The 24,808-nt window shown below is 39.4% G+C and overlaps 1 protein-coding gene across 9 annotated transcripts in view; it reads left to right on the top strand.

Annotated features, from left to right (window-relative positions):
- chl1a (cell adhesion molecule L1-like a) overlaps window positions 1–24,808 on the top strand; it is a 77,854-nt gene that overhangs the window by 5,773 nt on the left and 47,273 nt on the right. For 8 of the 9 annotated variants that reach the window (XM_074680558.1, XM_074680557.1, XM_074680553.1 and 5 more), the window contains exons 1-2: window positions 21,502–21,630; window positions 23,660–23,835. In XM_074680558.1, coding sequence (XP_074536659.1) covers window positions 23,688–23,835 — 148 coding nt within the window. In that variant the 5' untranslated portion in view covers window positions 21,502–21,630; window positions 23,660–23,687. Of the gene's footprint in view, window positions 1–21,501; window positions 21,631–23,659; window positions 23,836–24,808 lie in introns of those variants that run through there. The other variant, XM_074680550.1, reaches the window with a different exon arrangement.

The following is a 24,808-nucleotide window of genomic DNA, read 5'->3' as shown; positions in this document are numbered from 1 at the left end:
ATTGAGCTAGTATCTGTTTGAAAGAGTCTCAGCACAAAAACACAATGCATCACCTGCAGCAGAGGACTACAATGAAAGTTATTAAGAGGAATTTGATCTCAAGCAGAATTAGTGTGTTTGATAAAGAATAGCAGGTGGCTCCTCTGCTTCGTTCCCATGCTCCTTCCTGCTGAGAGCGTTAGTCGCTGTAGTAGTTCCCTGCCTCTGTGCCATAAAAGGACACGCAGGCATCCCTTCCTCTTGCTCAATAATTTAATGATGCTTGGGTGGCTTTGATCAGAATGTGGCCCTGAAAGAGAAACTAAATGGCCGGAGCACTGATGTGTGTGTTCGGTAAGGGAGAATTTATTGCTCCCCTCTGAGGAGAGCCAGTCCACGTTTGGAATGCTTGTGAAATATTTACTGGAGTCACTGACACAGGAACTTACTGCCGTCAACGCTTCGGTTTAAAATAGAGGGATCACTGCCAATAACTGGTTGTGTCCTCACACTGCCAGTGTTACCCCTTTTTTTTTTTTTAAGTATTCTGACAGATTTGTTAGCATCAAACATTCACCCAAAGACAGGATTTAGCTGGTATCCTGCGGAAATGTTTTCTGTAAATGGATTCTAGCAGTCTTGTTACCATGGTGTCTGGCTTTCTGCCTTTCAGCTCTGGCACGTCCTAACAACCAAGAGCAAAGGTCACGACCGCTCCAGCCGACAACTGTTTGGTGAAATAAACGCCCCTCACAGGGGGCACAAATAACTTTGCACTCTGTCTGAATTGGAGGATCTGAAGTTTCTCGAGCAGGCACAAGAGGACAGGGATGATCTGGCTCAGAGGGCGATCGCACATGCTGTCCTCAGACATCCTTCACCTCTTAAGCTGCACTTTTGGGATCTTGAGATTCCTTCCGCAGCAAGTGAGGAGCATGCTTCGCTGGCACTCGAAATGCTCCTCATGACATTCATCTGGACCCCGTCTTTTGAACAGTGGCCTCACTGTTAAGTCCCCCTGTTCAGGACAACGCACACTTTGAGACAGAAACACCAAAATAAGATGTGACATATACAGCACATCGCCTTGTTGACAGTGACAGAATGTTCTGGTTACCAGACTATGAAGTAAACAACCTCTCTGCATGCGGCCCACCTCCTGCAGATTTCTTAATGCATTATTCCAATTTATTTAGCTGTGCTCCACAAACCTGCAGAGAGGGGAGAACTTTAGAAACACTTGTTCAGAATTAGGCAGGTCACGGAATCAACATTAAATCTTCTCCTCCTACAGCCGGCACATGTGTGTGAAAACATGATGATAAGAGCTCTCCTGTGTTTGACAGGAGGGAAGAATTTGGAGATGACGTATGGTCTCCATGTCCACACATGTTTCCCTGCTCTAAGGCTGGGATGATCTACAGCCAACGATTCTCACAGCTAGTACTAAGCCCAAATAATGATTCTTAACTTATTTGTCTGAGTGCTTTTCCTGTACATTGTGTGATTTTATGTACAGCTAGGAGAGAGTAGTGAGGGACACATTTAAACCTTTCTCCCGAGTAAAATAAAATATTTCTCAGAAGCAAAACACTTTCAGTCATTAACTCAAGTTTTACAATATGACTGTGTTATATATAGGGATTGGTACCTTTCACATTTGAAACGGTACCGATACCCGGTACCTGGCAATCGGTACCGGCACTCAATTTTCGGTACCTTTTGTGTTCATGTGGTAAAATTTTTTATTTATGAATAAAATATTTTGTTTTCAACTTAAAATATTTATTCTACAACATATTACCTTGCAATGCTGTGTTCATACCCAGCATGGAAAATCCCCAACTCTTCCACTCCCTCACAGTCACAAGGATGCATTTAGGTACCCAAACATGGTACCTTTTGATTTAATGTCAATCGGTACCCGGTACTTTTGACAGAATTCGGTCGGTACCTTTAAAAGTACCTGATTCGGTACCCATCCCTAGTTAAATACGTATCATAAGTAATTTTACCAGGGGATGCACGATATTGGATTTTTGCCGATATCCGATATGCCGATATATCGAAACCTCTTTTGGCTGATACCGATATCGATAATCACAAGTTTGTTTGTTTTTTCACTGTAAAGAAAGCTAAGTCTATCCTGTACTGGAATTTATATGTTACTCTTATTGTGACGGTCTTATTTATTTAAGAAACACACATAAAACAAGACAAAAAACATTTGATTTTACCATAAAGAAGAAATGTATTATTTTTTCAAACTCAAGACGTTCAGTATTGAAATACAGAAAAATAATTTCTTTAGATCACATGAACTTTAAATGTACAATGCATTTTTAAACATAACCAAGTTGCATTTGATTGTTTTAGAGCTACTGTAACAACCTGGTGACAGACACAGAGCTCTGCAGTGCAAATAAATGAAGTGCTACATTTTATTTAAGGAGCTTATTTTTCAGATGGAAAATAATAATAATCCTAACTGAATAGCACCTTATCGGCTGTGACTATCGGCAGAAATTTTCATATCCGACGATACCGATATTGTGCCGATAATATCGTGCATCCCTAATTTTACCAAAGGTTAACTTCACTTGCTTGTGTTGTCAGTTTGTATTCAAACTTTTAATATCCATGGTAAACTAGAAACAATAAAATTTGAAAAAATAATCATTTTAAGTTACAGATTCTACAGAAACTACAAATGTGAATGACAAATTGCAAATGTGATTTATGGCGCATTCAAAAAGCCAACCAGTGCTCAGAAAACTTCATTGGATGCATTCATAACAATCTATCAGATCTCTATTCAAAACGCAACAATTTAACCATTTTTTTTCACCTCTTGAGAGACGGTCACATAAAGTGCTTCACTTTTCACTAAACTGCATCATGATGTTGTTTTGGCTAACTAAAGAACTGTTCATTGACAAGAGGTTTGGTTTCTTTGTTTCATTTCGCCAAACTAAGCCAGACTGAAGCCTCTGTGTACTTTACTATCTACTATCAAACTGAAACTCACTGTAAAGAGATAAGAAGACACTCCACCTGGAAAGTAACAGTAAAAAAATGAAGACTCTTCTGTCAGGAATGATTGCCACTGAGTTGGCTGATAAAAATTAAAAAGAGATTTGAAGAGTGATAAAATGAAGGTACCTCAGGAACAGTTACCTAAAAACTTTTTTCAAGAATTGATAAGAAGGCTACTTATTGTCTGAGAAATGTTTGTTGAACACCATCATTAATTTCAGTTGTCATTTATGAGTTCAATTAAAACACTGCCATGTAAATAAGAATTCAGCCATGGAGTCGTCAACTTCAGCGAGTTGTGTATGAAGTTATCTCCAGAAAAGTGTTGTGTTGTGCTGTGGCCAATAATTATTTTGTTGACTATAAATCTGTTGACTGTCATGTGGATTCAAGAGAAAACTAATGAACAGACAGAAAAAAAGAACATGACATCTTCAAATGTCTGAATGAGCCAAGGGGTATTCTGTAATGTATGACAAGAAAATCTCCCAACTTTTATTCCCAGTTGACTGGTTGATTAATAAAGTGAGCTTTACATCACAGTGAGAGTCATCAAACTGAAGAGCAGAGCGCGTAGTCATGTCTGAGCTGTCTGTGCTGTGATTTAATGACCACATGTTAGAAATATCATTTTAAAGCACTCTTTTATAACCATTAGAAGCAGCTGCCTTTTCAAAGCTTGGCATTTCTGCCCGGCGGTGAGCCCGTCTCACAAGTGTTGTACGAGCTTGTTTGAATTCCTACAGTGTGTCATGGTGAAATATGTTATTTTATCTTTGTCATATTTTTGCCCAGCACTCTGAAACCTTTAGCTTTACTTTTGAAGCACACCATGGGAGGATTAATGATGACCCTTGCACCTTCAGACCATTGATTTTGCTCATATGCTGCTGGTATTCCTAACAACAGGCTCTGAACTGAATCTCTGTCTCTTTCCTGCTGCTGGAATTTGATTCATATGCTAATGAGCTGAATTCCCATGGATTTTTCTCTCCTGTGCCGTAGATATCACCCCAAATACTCCCTACCTTCCCCCCTGCTTTCTGTTTTTGTCTTTCCTTTCACTCCCTAACTTTCATGCTTTCTCTGGGTCTCAACCTTGCTCAGAATAATCTTACACAAGATGCTTTATATGGTAGCATGCAGTTCCACCTTTTTCTCTGCTGCCTTCAGGCCAAGTAGAGGTTTAGCCAAATCAGCATGCATCTCCCTGCTTCTCTCAAATGCTTCTGAACAGATAAAGGAAGAGGAGGCAACTCGGAAGCGTCATAATGTTTGTGAATGCTGCTCAGAGCTTTAACTCAGTTAAAGCCATTCTAATTTGATTTAATTTAATGAGGTCATAAGAAATTGAAGTTTTCTGGACTTGGACAGGTGACATTTTTGAAAAATGTTACAGTCGCAGTAGATAATGTTAGTCGAATGCCAGATTCAGTGCTCATTTCAGCCAAGCAGCAACCTCTGATAGCATAAATATAAGGTCAGTACAGAAGAGTAAAAGACTTCAAGACTTCCCCCAGTGTGCACCAGGAGCTGACTTTAAGCGCCAGTGAAACCTAATTCATTGTAAATGCCACACTTTACAGCAGATTTAGATATATTAATAGCCTGGAACAAAACCTGTATTGGTATCTGAACTAGAACCCGACCGATATGGGATTTTTGGGGCCGATGTCGATACCGATACTGGGGGCAAAAAGAAGCTATCGGATATAGTATGATATCTGATATATCGACTGATATCCGATCTATTGGCTGATATATGTAATAAATTCATTGATATACACAGGATAAATACTGTATATGAACACAAGTTATGACTAGCTATTGAAAAGTTCCATCTTCCATTTAATACATGGGACTAAACAAGATTTTAAGTAACAATGTAGCTGCTTTCAAAACATGCAATAAATACAATTACAACAAAATACATTCAAACATTTTCAAAAATTATTTCAAATAAGACAATAACTAGTGAATTTATAAGCCCTGGTTTATCCTGCATGGCGTTACGAAGTGAGACGCTGTGTAGTAGCCTTATATTAATTAACACACAGGAGCAGGAGCAACAGAATCTCCGCGGAGCAAAGCTTTTTATAATCTGCAACATTTTGGCCGATGTTGATTAATTGGTGACAGGCTATAATCAGCTCTAATTGGTATCACTGGTACGGGTGTTGGATATGCCAAATACTGCCATCTTTAGGCTGCATAACCTCTCTTCAGAGTTCATTGACTGACATCACTAAGACTATGTCCACGTTTACAGTTTATGGAAACTGTCAAAACTCATGTTTTGTTACAGCAACAATATTTCCTAAATGGAAGATTTCCTCAACCCGTCCAGGGGCTGTTTTGACTTTGATTTGAATACAGAGCTTTGCGGATATTGTGAGGTGTTTCAAATCTCAGCGGCCATTTACACAACAACGGTTTTAGGGTTGTTTTCGGATGAAACGTCATGTAAACAGGGCCTCAATACTACATTACTGTCAATATTGTAATCCTTTGACCTACACCTCATTTGACCATCTAATAATATAATAACTACATACTAGTTACAGATGTTTGACTATTAGTTAAAATTTTAGATTGTTGCCTTTACAGAGACACCGAACTTTTGTATGTACTCTAGAGGGTTCGAGAACGGCATCTACTTTAATGTGGGTATGCGCTTTACGGATGTTTTGGGCATTCTCTAGGTTAAGTTCCATTTTATCTCTCTCTAGATACCAAAAATCAGAAAAACAAATACAAAATTAAATGTCAATAATGATTTTTCTAAATACACTTTTCTTTTGTATACAGTTAGTGGAGGGAAAGGTTTAGAATTGTAATCAGTGTAATTGCTGTGGACATGGTACAAAGCACAAATGGCAGATGGTTAATGCTGCTGATCTGGCCAGAGAGGCTTTAGAAGTTGCTGCTGGTTGTAACGAACTGCAAACAAATGGGACTCATAATCTGTAACTTATATCATATATTATATACATTTATTTCTTTTAAAAGTTAAATAATTCTAATTCTCTGTAATGTAGTTTTGGAACCAGAGGCAGCATGTTATATATTTAATCTTAAACAATCATTGAGCATTGCTGACATAAGATTAAAGTGATACTCCGGGATGGAACAAGTTGGGTCCTATCACAAGGTTTAGGGCAGAAATTACCCCTACAGCAGTGTTTTTGTGCAGCAGAAGCCCAGAGCGCTTGCACCAAACACACCCCCCCCTGCTCCTCTGCTGGTTTCCTCTGCACTTAGACGGGGCCATTTTTACTTGACCCAAAACACAAATTAACAGACTCCCACTGAAAAACTCTGATATTGGTCTGCATTCACGCTTTATTTAGAGAATTTTCAGTGCGTTACATTCACACACAAACACCGCTAAATAAGGCTCTAGTTCTCATCGTGTTGTAAAACGGTGCTACCTCCGCTGCAGAGCCACAGCTGGGCACGAGGCGCTCGCCGCTTAGTGTATCAGTCTGCGCGCGCGGCGTGCCAGATATAAACAAACTCAGGCAGTCTGCCAGGACGAAGAGACACGATGAGAACTAGAGCCTTATTTAGCAGTGTTTTTGTGGGAAAGTAACGCGATGAAAATTTTCTAAATAAAGCGTGAATGCAGACCGATACCAGATTTTTTCGGTGGGAGTCTGTTTATTTGTGTTTTTGGTCAAGTAAAAATGGCCCTGTCTGAGTGCAGAGGAAACTGGCAGAGGAGCAGGGAGGGGGTGTTTGGTGCATGCGCCCTGAGCTGCTGCTGCACAAAAACACTGCTGTAGGGGAAATTTCTGCCCTAAACCTTGTGATAGGACCCAACTTGTTCCATCACGGAGTATCACTTTAAGAAAGTCCAGAACTCTAGTACATGTCCAAAAAACACATATGGCTTTCGTATTCTTAGCATTTGATTGATTGGAATTCAGATCAGCATGATGCAGAGGTTTAATTTATGCTCAAAGGAAATGCATCCCTGTTTTATAGCCTTTGGATGGATCTGTTTTTAGTGGCTGTCACAAGTATTAGGAGTAAATAGTAAAATATTTTTTCTTTTTTTTATTTTCGTGGTTTTGGGTTTGTGTGTGTGTGTGTGTGTGTGTGTGTGTGTGTGTGTGTGTGTGTTGGGGGGTGTTTGACTACCATGTTGTAATGGATGTCGTCCTCCTTACTCCTCCCTTATCTTTGTGTGGGAAAAAAAAGGTATTTGCTAATTGTTAGTTAGCAGAGTTGCCGGGGGGCTGTTGCACTCTCTGATTTACAGTAAACAGGCTTCCGTTGATTCTTGGCTGTGAATGCCAGAGCAGCCACCCTCAGTTTAATCACAGCCTGCCAGCATGCTCAGTTTCTGTGTTGAAACATTTATGAACCTGTTCTGTGTCTTTGCTTGTTACGTGGCCCACCAGTTTTCAAGCTGTAAGATGTCAAGCAGTGTATCATCTGCATACAGATTGACCGGGCCACCATGTTCCTCTGAACTTTTCTCCTTTGCTGTAAGCACCCCCCTGCATACACCCGCTCCCAAACTTCCGACCCAACACAGTGGAACTCCTAAAACACTCTTTAATGGACCCTTTGAATAGCGAGCGCAGACCAGAACAAACACTTTCATTCATGATGTTCCAAAAATGCAAATGAATCAAGGTCCTGACACTTTCACAGGGGTACCCCTGTCATGTGTCTGTGTCCGACAGCAGCGACGCTATCACTCACACAGAGTAAGGCAAGGTACAGCTCCTATGTCAACTGTCCAGAGAGTAATTTAGACTCACCAAGTTGATGAGTCTCCTCAAGCTCCACTGGCTCAGAGCCATCTCTTTGGAGCAACGTATTCAGGGCAAACCGGGTGAATGCAACCTGAAGTAGGAAATTGGAGCTGTGAATTGCCTCAGCTGCATCGAAGTGCTGTATTTATAGAAAATCCCTGTCAAACAGTTGTTTTTCAAAAGGGGGGTGCATGGTTGTTTTGTTTCTGGGCTCTTCTCTCTGATGAGTTTCAGTGGAATATTTTCTTTATTACACTTTGCAGATGCAAGCCCTTGTCAGAGCTTGCTCATATGTAATGATGGTTGATGAATAGTTTTGAGGGTGCATTTTGAGGTGACTCATAAGCTTTACTATCCTGACATGTTGCAGCAGATGCTTCTTCTAAACCATTGATTGCCAGCTCATCATGACTGGACCAATAAGTCATTTGTTGCTGATTAGCTTCTCACGAGTGTGAAGATGCTCTACATGCCCAAGATGCCAGCTGGATTGCCTTTGGTGTTTTTTTTAATCCAAACAATGCGGTTAATGTGGAGAATTTCAGCAAATATTTCTCTTCACCCTATCAAGATCTACTCCTTAAAGTAGCTCTTCATTATTTATTTTGAATGAGGCTTTTAAGCTTTCATTTGTGTGTTGTTACAGACCCATATGACGGTGATTAAAAGGTATCGTTTTTTAATCTGCAGAGATTAAGCTTGATACTTTTTGATGTGACACATGCTTTTGGTTTTGGAGCCCTGGCTCAGACTCTTTTTAAAAACACAAACAGCTGCTCAGGTAGAAATATCACCCCTCGTCTTTTTTTGGTCTTGTCTGAGAAGAAACTGGGCTGCAGGTGTTGGCCGTTTAGAGTGAGACCCAAAAACGTGTTTTCAAAGTGACAGGAAAATCGCTCTTTTCTTTTCTTTCTTTTCTTTTAGTTTGCCCAGGGCTTGAGCACTGACGTCCATAAACTATGTTTTCGATGTTTAAAAGGAAAGGTGGGAGAGAACATGTGGGAGAGTGAGAGTGCTCACAATGTTGTTTGCATGCTACAAGACCAGACAGGTCTCGCCCTGAAGTGAGGCTTCACTTTGCTTTCTGTGTCTGAGCACTTTGGAGATGAATTTTAATCCCCAGGATGAAACTGTGATTTTTAAAACATCATAAAATGGCATTCACCACGAGTTGTCTCCACTTACGGAGAAGTCTGTTACACCGTGGGTGGCTGTTATTGTCAGTTCTTTTTTTTATCAATGAGAGAAGTAAAGAGATGACAAGAGTTGAATTGTCAACGTGTGCTCTCCGTAGCATCTTATCTGACAAACAGAACATCTCCTGCTGTTATATATGTGTTACTTTAGTATTTATAAATTATAATAAAATTGTCTTTGGTTTATTTCATTAAAAACTTCTTACAGAAAACAAAATGCTGCATCCATCGGTGGTCTGCAAAGTGAAGGGACAGTGTATGAGGGTTCTGTTTTTTTAATCATCTCTCGAAACCCGTTACGCAGGAAGGGTACAGATCTCTGCAGATAAACAGAAGTTTTGACTAGGGATGCACGATATTGGATTTTTGCCGATATCCGATATGTCGATATATCGAAACCCCTTTTGGCCGATACCGATACCGATAATCACAATATTGTTTGTCTTTTTCACTGTAAAGGAAGCTAAGTCTATCCTGTACTGGAATTTATATGTTACTGTAATTGTGACGGTCTTATTTGTTTAAGAAACACACATAAAACAAGACAAAAAACATTTGATTTTACCATAAATAAGAAATGTATTATTTTTCCAAACTCAAGACATTCAGTATTGAAATACAGAAAATAATTTCTTTAGATCACATGAACTTTAAATGTACAATGCATTTTTAAACATAACCAAGTTGCATTTGATTATTTTAGAGCTACTGTAACAACCTGGTGACAGACACAGAGCTCTGCAGTGCAAATAAATGAAGTGCTACATTTTATTTAAGGAGCTTATTTTTCAGATGGAAAATAATAATAATCCTAACTGAATAGCACCTTATCGGCTGTACTTATCGGCAGAAATTTTCATTTCAGCCAATACTGATAAACGTGTTTTTAAGCTTTTATCAGCTGATACCGATATTGTGCCGATAATATCGTGCATCCCTAATTTTGACTGCTTGATTTGTTGCACAAATTCAGTGAAAAACTTTTTTTTTCTTCCCTTTTAAGGAACTTAAAGAGCTTTTACACATTGTCCAGAGTGCTATATTGGCAGTTCAGGTTTGTTTACTTCACATATTTCTTTTTAAATAACGTTTTAAAGAAATATAGGTAAAAAGTAAATTAGAAAATGCAACGATATAAAACTAAATAAAGTTGATCAAGAACAGGCTGACACACAGCAATAGCTACTGAATTAGGTACTTTTATGGGTCTCGACCAAATTCTGTCAAAAGTACCCGGTACTAATCCATGTAAATCAAAAGGTACCATGTTTAGGTACCTAATTGCATCCTTGTGACTGTGAAAGAGTGGAAGAGTGTTACATTTTGAATAAAGAATATGTTAAATAAGAAAAAATACATTTTATTATTAAACAAATGTATATTTTTTTACCACATAAACACAAAAAGTACCGAAAATTGGCACCGTTGAGTACTGATACTGATTGCCAGGTCCCGGGCATCGGTACTGTAGCGTTTCAAATGTGAAAGGTAGCCATCCCTACTGACACATCAACAAATTTATGCACAGGATGGCACATATATCATGTGTGACTGTCACATCAACTACACTGGCTGTTACCAGGTACAAGGTATCAGGACTTCATGATAAAACAGCTCTATGAACCCACACAAGGCTTATCTCTCTGAACCCTGTAAAAACTGACACATCTAAAAAAAAGGGCAGAAAATTTTAACATTTTAAAACTGAGATTTTGAATTACCATTACCTATTCCATTTTTTTAATCACATTTCTTAAAACCATATGTAACACACTGAACAGTCTTTGCAACTTGTTTAAGTAAAACTTTAGTAAAAATTTATTTTTCCACTGCAGAAAATACAGTTTTTCAGAAAATGAGTAACAATTAAGTTGTTATTCTTAACACAACTTCTTGAAAATAAGCAGGAGTCCCCCCCCCCCCCCCCCCCCCCAAAAAAAAAAAAAAAAAAAAAAGTGTGTGGATGAGTTCATGAGAACAGCCAAAATACAACTCCAGCTGCCTGTAGTGGAATGATAATCCTCAAGGTAGTAGTATACATTAATTTACATTTTTGAGCAGGTTTTTAAGGAAACTACTTATCATGTTATTGAGAGAGAGGTCTTTCAAACTTATCTATCAAATATGATAAGTTTGGTTTTATAAGGTTAAACTTAATGAGGCAAGTGAGGGTAAATATTGGTTAATATTTATATGAATAACAAAATCTTTAATGAAGTAACAAGTGGAACCTTGTTTGACTCCCAAAATTACTTGTAAAACAACATTAATAGAAGTTTGGAAGTAAAAACTTTGATTAATGATGAAAGGTTTTCAAAGTTGAACTTCTGCAGGCTTAGTTTGGACTTCAAAGAACTCAGAGAGTGGATCAACAGGGATAGCCATGTTGAAGCAACATTTTTGCCATTTGTTGCACTTCTTAAAAGAGACTTCATCAACCTGACTAAATGCTACGTTATTCCCTCAGGATTATCCCATAAAACTAATTACCAGCTTAGTGCAGACCACAGAGCACAGCACTGCTCCCTTTATCTGCCTCTCTGCCTCACAGATGAACAATGTGTGAGGGTGAAGGAAGGTGTGAAGAGGTCTCCTCGTGGCCTGGTGGTGTTTGAAGGGAGGAAGTTGAGTGTGACTGCTTGTCTCCACACTGTCTTTCCTCGTGCTGTGGCAAACTGATTAAGCTGCTGAATGCCACCCTTTGTCACTTTTCACTTCTGAAAAGGACATGTTTCCATAAGTTTCCATAGAAACTCATGTTTTCTTCCTATCCCATGTCATTCTACAGACTTAATTTATTTTAAACAGGAATTCTTTTTTTTTTCCTTTTGGAGGAAATCATCCTCCAAACATGCCAAACATTACAGAAGGAAGCAATATTGGTTTGAAATACCCAACCGTATGTTCTGTGATTTGGTATCAGGAATTTAAATTTGATTTTAACAGCGTGGCAACTGCTTGCGTGCCAGGCCTGCCTGTGTTTATGGAGGCAGCTCTTAAATGACATTCCACAAAGTGCTGTGTGCCAACGCAGGAACCACTTCAAGCTTGGTGGCTCCTAAATGAGGCGAGACACCTCGCTTAACTTCTAAGAGGCACATGTGCTCTGCAAAAGTAACATTTACATTAAAGAATGAGAGAATGATGTTGGTGCTTTAGCAGGGGGGACTGATTATGCCTGTTTTAATGATCTCTTACCCAATGTGGTTTTCACATTTTAAATCACATTAGCTGTGAGGAGTGATCCCAGGCAAAGATTTGTGTGTTCAGGTGATAGTGTGTGCGTGCTAATGTGTTATAACCTCTATCTTTAATCATGCAAACATTTCACAATGTGTCTGCCAGCGTGCGTACAGGTTTTGAAACATGAGCCACTACACGCTTACGCTTGAAACCTGTTGTGCTTGTATACAATGTAACAGAGTAAAGCTCCAGCCTCTTTACATAATACTGGAAGCACAGGTTTGATGTGGATGTGTTTGATGTGTCAGAGTTGTTTGTGAGAATTCCTGCCTTCATGATTACTAGCTTGTTGAAATGCTTGAGGGACCGAAACAGTCAGTCACATGTTGCTGCACCAACAAGTAATGAGGGAAGCACACACTGACCCCGGAGGTAAGAGGAATGTTTTCTGTGACCTTAACTCGCCTTAATTTTTTTTTTTTCGCGTTACAGTAACCCACATGTGTGGTCCTGTTTTATATCACTCCGGCTTTCACACCTGGTTTGAACAGAAGTACCTGTGTTTTTATAAGATATTTCCATTTTAGTATAATTATTATATATATTTTATAATTTTATATATATTCCTGAAGGGGAACACCTCTGTTTGACAGAGATTGTACAGATATTAGCACTGAGCTAGAGAGCTAGCACTGTAGGGCTCTGCCGGATGTTGGAATATGTTCCATGAGAGCAAACACAGTGGAGAAAGGTGTCAAGTAAAGATAAGTAGAGCAACTGTGAAGTATTGTTGAAAGAGCCTTGGTATCACAAGCATGGAGAAATGACAACATATCCACCTTATTTAGATTGATAATTTGACATCTTAAAATACCTCCCTCTACCAGGAGTGTAACTGACATTTACTTAGTTACATTGATCCTGTTGTATGGTTTTAGTGATTTTAGCAACTTAAACTCAGTACTTGGTCATTTCTGTTTTAATTGTGGGGTTGCTAATAAACCAAAGCTAGATACCTGTATGCATGCCATCTACTTTGTTTACCTTGAAAAGCAATTTTCAATTTATTTGTCCCATTCAAATAAACAAGAAACACATAAAAATGCCAACCAAGGCTGCGCAAAATGAGAAAAAATGGATGTCAAGTTGTTTTTTTAATTCTTTGCTTGTAAATGGCCAGATATACCCATCATGTTATTGATAAAATCATCTTGAATAAGATGTCCTGATGGCAGCTGCGGCTCAGCAGTGAAGGCAGTTGTCTCTCAGCGGAAAGGTTGAGGGTTTGTTCACAGCTCCTGCTGTCACATGCTGAAGCGTCCCTGGGCAAGAAAGGTGACAAAGTCAGTGGTGTGTGACAGGGTATGAATGGGATGACTCAGTTCGGTTGGTCCTGTACTTCAGCATCCACTGCCATCAGTGTCTGAATGAGTGAATGTGACGAGCCATGTGGAAGTGTTTCAATCGGTCAGGGACACTAGAAAAGCACTATATGTTACGCTGGGGGGGTAAATGTAAAAGATGTTAGCACGATAAGTCAAATTAGTTGGTATAAATAGTTTTCATAATGTATGTAAAACTATATCATTACAATTTAATGGCAGATTTTTGTTTCTAAGAGCAAGTTGAAGAAACCAAAAGGTTGGAACATTGAAAGAATTAGCTGGAATCCTGAAAAGCTTTTTGAGTCCCTCATTTTTAAATGCTGGAAACATGCCCCTTGAGTAAGTTTATATTTATGTTTATAAACTGTCATTCGTAAATCCTTATGATGTCGTTTTAAAATGACAAATACATATTAAGTTGTGTACTGTGCATTGAATAGTGAACTCGCCTTTAAGGACACTATTGTTTCCTATTGTATATACACTGCCTGGCCAAAAAGGCCCAAAAAAAAGTGCCACCCGGATTTAACTAAGCAAATAGGTACGATCCTCCTATTGGATAATTACTGCATGGGTCATTATCTTTCAGCTTGCAGCAAGTTGTGTTATGTTTAATAGTAAAAGTGAGAGCATTTCCACACGCGTAATACAAAGTGAACTTGAGGGATTGGGACTGAACAGCTGTGTTGCCTTAAGAAAACCACTAATCACTGAGGCTAACTAGAAAAAAGGCTTCAATTTGCTAGGGAGCATAAAGATTGGATTCTTGAGCAATGGAAGAAGGTCATGTGGTCTAAAGAGTCCATATTGACCCTGTTCCAGAGTGATAGGCTCACCCCTGATCAGGGTAAGAAGAGAGAGAGATGAAGTGATCCCCCATCATGCCTTGTGCCTACTGTCCAGGCCTGTGGGGGCAGTGCTATGATCTGGGGTAGCTGCAGTTGGTCAGGTCCAGGTTCAGCAACAATCAGACTACCAATATTCAGGTAGTCAGCTGACTACCTGAATATACTGAATGACCAGGTTTTACCATTAGTGGATTTTTTCTTACCTGATGGCATGGCCAAATTCCAAGATGACAATGCCAGGATTCATCGGGCTCAAATTGCTGAAGAGTGGTTCAAGGAGCATGAGACACCATTTTCACACATAGATTGGCTGCCACAAAGTCCAGACCTTAACTCCCAATCTTTGGGATGAGCTGAAAGAGGCAGTGGTCAGACTCTAATGCAAGACCTTGGTCAAAAATTGGTGCAGCATTGGATGTAAAAAAAAAAAATATATATATATATATATATATATATATATATGGTTATTCAGGATTCAGCTCTATGGTGGTGGTGCTGGATCAAGTTGCACTTCAGAAATTGTCTCTGTGCTTTTGTTTTAGTCACATCCGGAATGAACATTGTGTTATGTGGATGAGTAAATATTTAAGGTGGAGATAGCACAATGTTAGACTAACGAGCAGGAAGGGAAACCCTTAATTACATCTAAAAAAAAGCAACCAGCTGCATTTGTTTTCATTTCTTTTGAGGGGACTGCACTGAAAACACTGATGTGAGAGTTTGCAGCTGGGGAGTGACACTCATTTGCCTGGTGCTTGCTGAGGGTCCTCTTCCACTTGGACAGTGACTTTGTGCTTTTAGTGTCATCCGTATGGATGATCTGATTAGTGGAAAAGGTGTGTGGTGTTACCTGGTTTAGCTGACACATCATTAGCACAGTTTGCAGGGCGTGCAGCTTTTTTTTGTTTTTTTTCCAGAATATATCACCAAAATATCTCCACTGTTGAGCGTGAGTGTTTCTTTCTTGTCAAGGATGTTTTCAGAGTTGTCTCCAGTGCTGCTGTTTTTCATTTTGGCTGTGTTTCTATACTGCTCCAAAAGTCTGTAAGCATGCCCACCTTTAACCCAGTGGCACAATTGGCTGTTTATCAACATCTTCTCTAATGTTAGGTGGCAGCTAACATTTAAGGAGCATAAACGTTCTGTCCCTATCCACTGTTTTGTTGTTATTATTACTCACAGATCTTATTCAGCCCCACATCACTATTTCGAGCCCTCCTCAGACAGTATGGTCATTAGATTTAGTCATTACTTTCTCAAACTTCAATAAAAGTCTGCTGAACTTTTCCAATGAGGTAAAACTCTCAAACTCAAGTATCCAATAGATTGGCTTAAAACACACTGCTCGGATTGGTCTGGATACTGACGCTTTTGTGTGACGCTTTTGTGCTCTGGACTCACTTTTTAAAGCCTCTATTGGAAATAAAGCAGAGATTTTACTAGGGATGCACCATATTGGATTTTTGCTGATATCCGATATGCCGATATATCGAAACCCCTTTTGGCCGATACCTATACCAATACTGATACCGATAATTACAAGTTTGTTTGTTTTTTTTCCACTGTAAAGAAAGCTAAGTCTATCCTGTACTGGAATTTATATGTTACTCTTATTGTGATGGTCTTATTTGTTTAAGATACACACATAAAACAAGACAGAAAACATTTGATTTTACCATAAATAAGAAATGTATTATTTTTTCAAACTCAAGACATTCAGTATTGAAATACAGAAAAATAATTTCTTTAGATCGCATGAACTTTAAATGTACAATGCATTTTTAAACATAACCAAGTTGCATTTGATTATTTTAGAGCTACTGTAACAACCTGGTGACAGACACAGAGCTCTGCAGTGCAAATAAATGAAGTGCTACATTTTATTTAAGGAGTTTATTTTTCAGATGGAAAATAATAATAATCCTAACTGAATAGCACCTTATCGGCTGTGCCTATCGGCAGAAATTTTCACATCTGCCAATACCGATAAACCTGTTTTTAAGCTTTTATCAGCCGATACTGATATTGTGCCGATAATATCGTGCACCCCTAGATTTTACCTCACCAGTCCCTACATGGTGTACCCCCTGCAAGTACAGCTAGTCTGTAAACATTGAACCAGCTACTGAAGCAGCTGGATGACAGCCTGCTGATCACAGAATCACGTGCAAAGTCTTGTACTACCGGATGCTTGTCTCAGGAATCCAGGTGATGTTTTCTGTGGCTGTTCCTCTGATGAAGGGTTACATTTGTCCTATCAGAAAAACAGGTCCTGTAGACTGGAAATGATGTTTGAAGTTTCCTTTTGTTCACAGTACTGTAAAGTTTTCCCCTGACCTGTTTGAGTGAAACATCAAAATTACTGCACTGTGTGTTTGAGCTGTTAACTTTTACTGTTTTGTCATAAAATTTAACCTGAAAATGATAAACAAATTGGTGTGAATTACTCAAGAAGTCTCATAAATAGTTGACATTTTTGAAATAGCCTCACAGCTTGTTCACTACAGGAGCAGTTTTCTAAAGAAGACCAGAAATGATCTTATTCACACCGTCTTTGCTATCATGTTTCAGTTTAACATCCTGAACTTTAAAAATGAGATGTTTGGTTTCCCAGCCCACTGAGTCTCCAGGGGTCTGCTCGTATGCTCCTTGCAAAAACTAAGTTGACAGGGCAAAGCACTCCAGTATTTGTTCATGAATGGACTTTGTCTGCAGGCTGCCTTCCTGTCAGTCAGTCTTTGCTCATGTTTGAGGACGTCTGAGCCCTCCTCTGTCACTGCTGTCACTCCCTGTGTTGTTGACAGCAAAGCTCGTCATGAAGCGTCTCTCTTTTGTGCCTGCATTCTTATGTTCACTTGTGTGACGCATCGGTAAACACCCACTGGAATCTTTTTTATTGTGATTTCAAACAATGTTTGAGAATGAAAAAGAGATGAAGAGAAAAAGAAATATGAAGAGTTCATGACCTTTAAAGTTTGTTGTTATAGGTCTACAGTAAACACCAAGGTGTGTCCAGGCAGCCTTCCATCCTGCCTTTAATTATACTCATTACACACATCAAGTATGTGTAATGACTATAACATTTTCACAGTTATTCGAACCCAGTCATCCTGCATTGAAGTGTGTCTGGCTTTTCTACAGTTTGTTTGGACGGTATGTTGTAATAACTGTGTAATTGTGAGCTTTGTGTGGAGACTTAAGCAAAAGACGTGTAATTATAAGAAAGCACCAGAGGCGACGACCGCTGAGGAGGAAATGCACCACCACAAAGACACAGGGCAGGGCAACCTCTTCGATCTGTCACCACAGGGGATTGAGATGTTGTTAGAGACGTGAAGTTGGAATTCACAAATGAGGGTTGTCTCTGGTTTGTTTTAACGTTCCTGTTGATTAGACAGACACAATGGCATTGGTCATGATCAGAGACCCTGAAAATACTTGGCAGAATCCACGGCGTTCTTGTTTGTTTGTCGTTCTTCTGTCATCCTTCAAGCTGTGAGTCATTACTACAGTTGTAACTCTATAAACCTGAATCTGTAGAATGATTGTTTATAATTATGTTATATCAGTGTTTGGATATGTTTGTAACAGGGACGATTATGCCTGTCACCGATTAATCAACATCGGCCAAAATGTAGCTGATTATAAAAAATTTAGCTCCACAGAGTTTCTGTCACTCCTGCTCCTGTGTGTCTGTGTGTTGGGCTGCACACTGCCCGAGTGCCCGCCCCCTCCGTCCACCATTATCTAATGGAAGACTATAATACAGCGTTTTAACGTTGTGTAAGTTGCTCATTGTGTGTTTACAGTTTGACTTTTTTTTCCTACTTACTGTGTTTAAAGCTTCTTTATTCATTATTGTGTTAACAGCTTGTTCTTGTTTATCATTGGTTAACACTACAGTTCTTATGTTGACAGTTTTATAATTGAAGTTCCTTGTTTTAATTTAATAGTGTTCTGTCTCTGTCTTGAATCATATGGTTATTATAATAACTTGTGATTATATACAGTATATATCCTGTGTATATCAATGAATTTATTATATATATCAGCCAATATATTGAATATCGGTCATATATCGGATATCGGCCAATATATCGGATATCAGCTTTTTTTTGTCCCCAGTATTAGTATCGGCATCGGCCCCAAAAATCCCATATCGGTTGGGCTCTAGCTACAATGTACAAGTCTTTGGATTGAGATGGTGTCTGATCAGCCTTATGTCACTTTAGGACACCAATGACCTTATATTCAGAATTTTTCTGGACGCCTTTGGTTATGGGAACTGTCAATTCATTCTCAACTAGCTGCCTATTAGACAAAAAAAATGACAGTTTTTCCCACTCAGATATCAATAAAAAAACATCTGATACATTAAAAATAGCCTTCTAGTTCCCCTTTTTTTTATTTTGATTTGACATATCATTTAGACAGTTTTCTCAAAATTGGCCATTTTTAGCTTTTTTTTTTTTTAATGAAGAAATTAGGGCTGGGCAACGATTAAAACTTTTAATTGTAATTAATCGCATTATTTCCCTGATTAATCATAATTAATCGCATTGTGAAAGTGCCATAACATCTGTCATGCAAACACTAAATCAGTACTTGTTATACAGTAATAGTTAAATCACATATTTAGTGCAAATCAAATTTACAAAATGTAAATACAAAATTAAAGCTTATTGCCACTGTCAGGGCATTAAAGTGATACTCTGGGATGGAACAAGTTGGGTCCTATCACAAGGTTTAGGGCAGAAATTACCCCTACAGCAGTGTTTTTGTGCAGCAGAAGCCCAGGGCGCTCGCACCAAACACCCCCTCCCTGCTCGTCAGACGGTTTCCTTTGCACTCAGACGGGGCCATATTTTACTTGACAAAATACACAAATAAACGGACTCCCACCGAAAAACTCTGATATCTGTCTGCATTCACGCTTTATTTAGAGAATTTTCAGCGCGTTACTTTCACACAAAAACACAGCTAAATAAGGCTCTAGTTCTCATCGTGTCTCTTCGTCCTGGCAGATTACCTGCGTTTGTTTATATCTGGCACGCCACGCGCCCGGACTGATACACTAAGCGGCGAGCGCCTTTAAGTTCCATGGCGTTGCTCCTCTTCTCCATGCTTGTTTTGGTTACTCATCGTGTTTTACCGCCAATTTCACTTCCAGTTCCACCGCGGTCAGCAACAGACATTTACAAAATAAAAGCATGTGAGCAACATGTACTAATGTGCGATAAAATATTCAACAGCATTAATAGATTGACGGGTTAACGCAAAAATAACGCGTTAACTTGCCCAGCACTAGAAGAAATATTTCTCCACAAGTTAATACAACTGAATAATTACCTTACATTCTAACTACTGGTATCAACATTTGAAGACAGTTAAGCTCTGTCTTCATTCTAAATTGGAAATAAAATCATTATTCGACAAACAGTGCTGTTGCCTTTTACCACTATTATCCCCGTTTTGTTTGATTGAGCTTTTGTTTTTGCTTTTGAAATTCCCAACCATATGTAAATGAATATGTTTAACATCAGGATTTCCGGTAACAGTCTTACCTTTCCCTGAAATAATACTTGTTCTAGTTTCAAAAACACACAGCCAGGTGACTCTAAGCATATATTTACTTTAACCAGACCATGTATGCTCGGCCATGCCTTTGTCCTCTGATTTACATTAATCCTTTGTGCACATTTTCCACAGAGTACTATGTCAGACTCTGAGGAGACATGCTTGTGTGTTAAGGTTTCCCTTCCCTCTGTTTACAGAAGTCTTGCTCTTTTAAACACGGGAAAGGTCCATTAGAAGTGAAGACAAATGGCTTAAAGGGGCTGCTTAATTATGCCCAGCCATCTGGACCAACAGTGACTTTAAGCTGATATGCAGGCAAGCCGTAATCAGTCGCTGGTTTGAAAGTAAAAAAGTTGCACGGTACAGAAGTTATATGTTTCTAATTAAATAAATATGAGTAAACAAGAACATTGGAAGACACATTTATTAGGCGTAGTAAATGTGGTTAGGATTGTTTTCCCTCCAGAGCTGCTTATTAAAGCCATCTTTAAAATATGAAACTACTTTCAGAATAGCTCCTCTCCAGGGTAAGACTTGCTCTACCTCATTTCAAGCTTTAAAATACTGAAGCTGTTAATGTAAACTCCTTTTTTCCTGCTGGGTGTTTGACCCTGCAGGGCAGTACGAGCATTGCTTAGTTGTTGCGGTCATTATGTCTCCATTAGGCTTAGAAAATTATGTTGCAGATAAAATCTCCATTATTCCTACAGTGCAGATCAGGAGACAAATTGGAAAACACTTTAAACTCTGTGCGGTGTCTGTTTTGCTACCTATACCGCAAATCTCCTCTGTACTCCTTGGAATATAAATGAGTCCATTGAGAGAATTACAAATAGATAAGAGGGAGACTTCTGCATAAATGAGGTGTTTAAGTTGTGTGAGAGAAATAAAGATTGAACACTCATCCCCTGATAAGAAACTATACATGCGTGATAAAAACCTCTCCAGGAGGGGACATAGAGAAAAAAGAGGAAAAAGCCATATCATGTTTTTAAAATGGCCTAGTGGCCGGGTATCACAACATCACGTCTATTTCTGGTATGTTCTCCTTTGCCTTCACCATCAATACCCTGCAGCACTGGGTGGAAATGAAAGTACACTTTCACAAAAGCCCTGGTCCTCTGGGAGAAGATGACTCCCTTCTCTTTTCAATAGAGCAGAGACACTTTGCATTAACATCATTCAGACGGAGCCAGTTGTAAATGGGCGTGCGTAGTTTGTTGAAGGATGGATGGAGGGAAATGTGAAAGAGGGAGGGAGACAACGAGAGAGAGGGAGAGACATGCCTGTACTTCCTCTTCTTCCCATTCTTTAAAGCTCAGTGAGTAGCCCCGCAGTGCAGGCTTTGTCCCAGTCATTGTCACAAGCTTAGAGAGCCTCTTTGCCAAGTGAGAGGCTTTGGAGACATATGTCACTTCACCGAGTCTCCTGTTAGCTGCTTGAGTGGAGGGGCGGGCAGGGAGGCGTGTCTGTGCTCCAGCAGAGGAGCAATGTGAGGTGGAGGAGGAAGGCCGTGTCAGAGAAGTTAGTTCAGAGAGAGTTGTGGGAATGATCCCCTGATAGTCCCGTCACAAACTTTTTTTTGTGGACTTGTAGTGGACATCAGTGCCTTGGGCCACTGCTAGAGTTGGACTAGAGATGTGGAATGACTCAAAAAACAGTAAGTCGTGAACTTTGGCTGAAAGTGATTCCTAACTTTGTTGCTGTTGGTGTATCTGAGTAGAGACACAAGTGTGGAGGTCACTTGCGGTCTTTTTTCTTTCCATCTTCACACTCTGTGTCAGTGCAGAGCAGCTGAGGGAGGTAGTAGTAAGTGTGAGATTAAAGCAGGGGAGGGAGTCATTGTATACAGGGTGTGTTTGCAGGGATTAGTCATGTAGTAGTCACACTTGCATCGCCCTGGCCAACTATTGGCTTAGTGAGCACAATCCCTCTGGATTTGTTGCTGTGATCTGCCATGTGCTCAGGTAATAGATCCTTTACTCCCAAAACAAATGCTCTGGTCTCTGTTTACACAGAGACTCCACCCCGTTTGATGCTTGAATGGTTTTGCCTTTTAAAAAAAGGGTGTCAGCTGCGTTTGAGTCATTATTACAGGGGCAGGCTCAGGGATCTTTGTGCATGTAAAGCCTGTCTCTGAAAAGTATTTCCTCCTACAGCAGGCTGTGAGTTTGCAACACATGAATTGAAGTTGTCTGGTTGTTGCTGTGTTGTCAGTATCAACACTTGGGAACTTAAGGCCACCTACCTAACAAGGGTTTCTGTTTTGCTCTCTGTGATTTAAATCAAAACACTGTCCCTGAAGTTTTTATAGTGCAGTAGGTGGTCTCTAATGCAATTCTGTATCAGTGTGCAGCCTCTGTGATATACTGTATACAAAAGCACCAGACAAAGAGTGACAGAGGCTTACAGCTTTATTACAACATGAAAATGTATGCTTACTCTGCTGGAACAAACATAGCGGCTTTGTTTACCATCCAATTCAGTGGAACATAATCACAAAAAAAGACCTTATTATAAATAATACTGCGCTAAAATCTCTCAATTTGTGTAATTGATTCTAAACTCAAGCAGCTTAATCCTGCATCGAGTCTGGCACAATTACCATATTAACCTTTCTCACTAAGAAGGGACAGCACATGCAGCTTTGTGTCCTTGGGAGAACTCTAAGTAGCACTCAGTCATTGTTAAGCAGCGTACTGTATGACTGCCGGAGCTCCCCTGCCTTCATTCTCTTGATAGCGGGATTAGCTGAGGGGGGTGAACCCATTTGGCATTGCCTGCACTGCCGCCACAAACTCAGCACTGTGAGAAGTAAGCCGTGAAATACTGACGAGCTTAGACCAATTTATGGTCTGCCATCTTGGATCTAGTGATCGTAGCAGACAGCAGCTTTGTGCCAGTCGGGTTTACTGTAAGCATGCCATGCGATGCCACCAGCCAGACTCTACAGTTCAAAGGGTAATCTCCAGACAAGTGCTCTGCTGTGTTGTGCTACGACATCACAACAAAGAGGAACAACCGCCTCTCAATGGGTAGTTTACTCAAAAGGCGATTTTGCATAAATTAGACAGAGTATTCAAAATAAGAGTAAACTTTTTCATTCAAATCAAGGATATTAAATGTGCTAAACTGGCTTAAATTTGAGTGCTATAAATAAAAAGGCCAGAATGATTCTTTTAAATATTTAATTTGAAAGTGTTTATTCCACTGTTAATAGTATCTATTGCCTTTCTGGCTGTTCTGCCTTCGAGTGCTAAGCCTTCAAATTCATTCAATAAAAGCCCTTTGGGTAATCTGCATTTTCTTGCGAAACAGCATGAAGAGCATTTTTCTCACCCTGAGGCACAGTATAATTGAAATGAAATCATCCAAACACTTGAATGCATTTTTCTTGGGACTGACAGAAAAATAGCTGGTGTGACGAGCTTTTAGGTTATCAGATCTTTTTTGTTATTTAAGGATTTGCCTCCTGGTTTTCTTCACTTTCTCTTGGCAGTCAGCCACGTTTTATAAAGTGTCTGTTATTAAAACTGCTACCTGAATTGTTGGCAGCTTATCTAGAGCCAAACACTGACCGCTCAATCAATAGCAGTCTCTAATTTTAGAACAGATGCCAGTGATCTCCTCTTGGACTCCTGAATTAGTTGACCTATAACCATGGTTTCTTCCTACTCTACACCCTGCAGGTCTCCTGTGCCTTACACATTCCCAGTGATGCCAGCTGATCTGCATCAACACATTCTCCTGATGTCTGCTGTCTCTATAAACCAGAGAGCTGGGATGAGGATGTTGGGTTGCCTGCAGCTTGTTCTGCTCGTGGCCTTAACTTCCAGAGCTGCAGGTCTGGAAATCCCACTGGAAGGTAAAGAGTCATAATGCAGGCTAGGGCTGGGCGATATGGCCTAAAAATAAAATCTCTGATTTTTTCACAAAAAAATCGATTTACAATTTTTTGACGATTTTTTTTCCTTTAAATAAAAAAAAACAATAAGTACAAATGACAGAGAAAACTCAAAACCAGTTTTGTTTTGATTTTGTCAAAAACTTAATAAAAGTATCCTCTATTTGACTCTTGGAATTTTAATTTTCAGCTCTTCTTCTGTTTCAGTAACTTCAATTTGTAGTTTTAAAGGAGGCAGAGTTATTTACATTCACAGTGAAAGCTGCACCATTTTGTACATTTTAAATTTAAAAATACTGCTAGGAAAAGTGCACTACAGCACTATTCAGTTATATTCTAGGTTTAAATTATTTAAAAATACACTTCATTTCTGTCTAGTTTTATTTTTTCAAGGCTGTAGCCTGTTTATCCTTTAATTTTAATACAAACAGATAAGTAAAAATAAATGCTATGTATTCAAGTGTGGACTCACAAATTTCATGCCTTCCTGCATAAGTCAGTTCCCTGGTCGGGGGCACCCCAGTCTAAAAAGTCTGGTCCGCCCCTGCTTGATATAGCGCACCTCGATGCTGGTTCGTTATGTTGCTCTGTTCGTCAGGGGATGGATTTATGCTGAATGAAGGATTTAGTTGGCGGAGCAGAGGGAGTTGCAGGGAAAGACAGGACTCAGCTTTACTCAAGTAAAAGTCAAACAACTTCTCAGTCATGTCTGTTCAATCGCCTGTCGTCGTCCCGTCTCCCACCCCGCAGTTTACTTTCACAAATCATGATCCGTCCATGTCACCATAAGAGGGGATTTTCTTCAGTAGAGTGGGGATGTTCTGAGAAAAACTAAAGTATATATCGTTACTATCTAAATCTCAAAATGTTCACAGTATTAACCTCGAAGAGCAGCAGGTTTTACGCGCTTTAGTCACATCATTAATAATCTGCA

Source organism: Halichoeres trimaculatus, unplaced genomic scaffold (assembly GCF_033239565.1).
Source record: "Halichoeres trimaculatus isolate MK-OKI-2021-1 unplaced genomic scaffold, fHalTri1.1 fHalTri1_scaffold_11, whole genome shotgun sequence".
Taxonomy (NCBI): Eukaryota; Metazoa; Chordata; class Actinopteri; order Labriformes; family Labridae; genus Halichoeres; species Halichoeres trimaculatus.
Note: the sequence above shows the minus strand (reverse complement) of the source record. Positions and strands in the feature narration are given on the sequence as shown.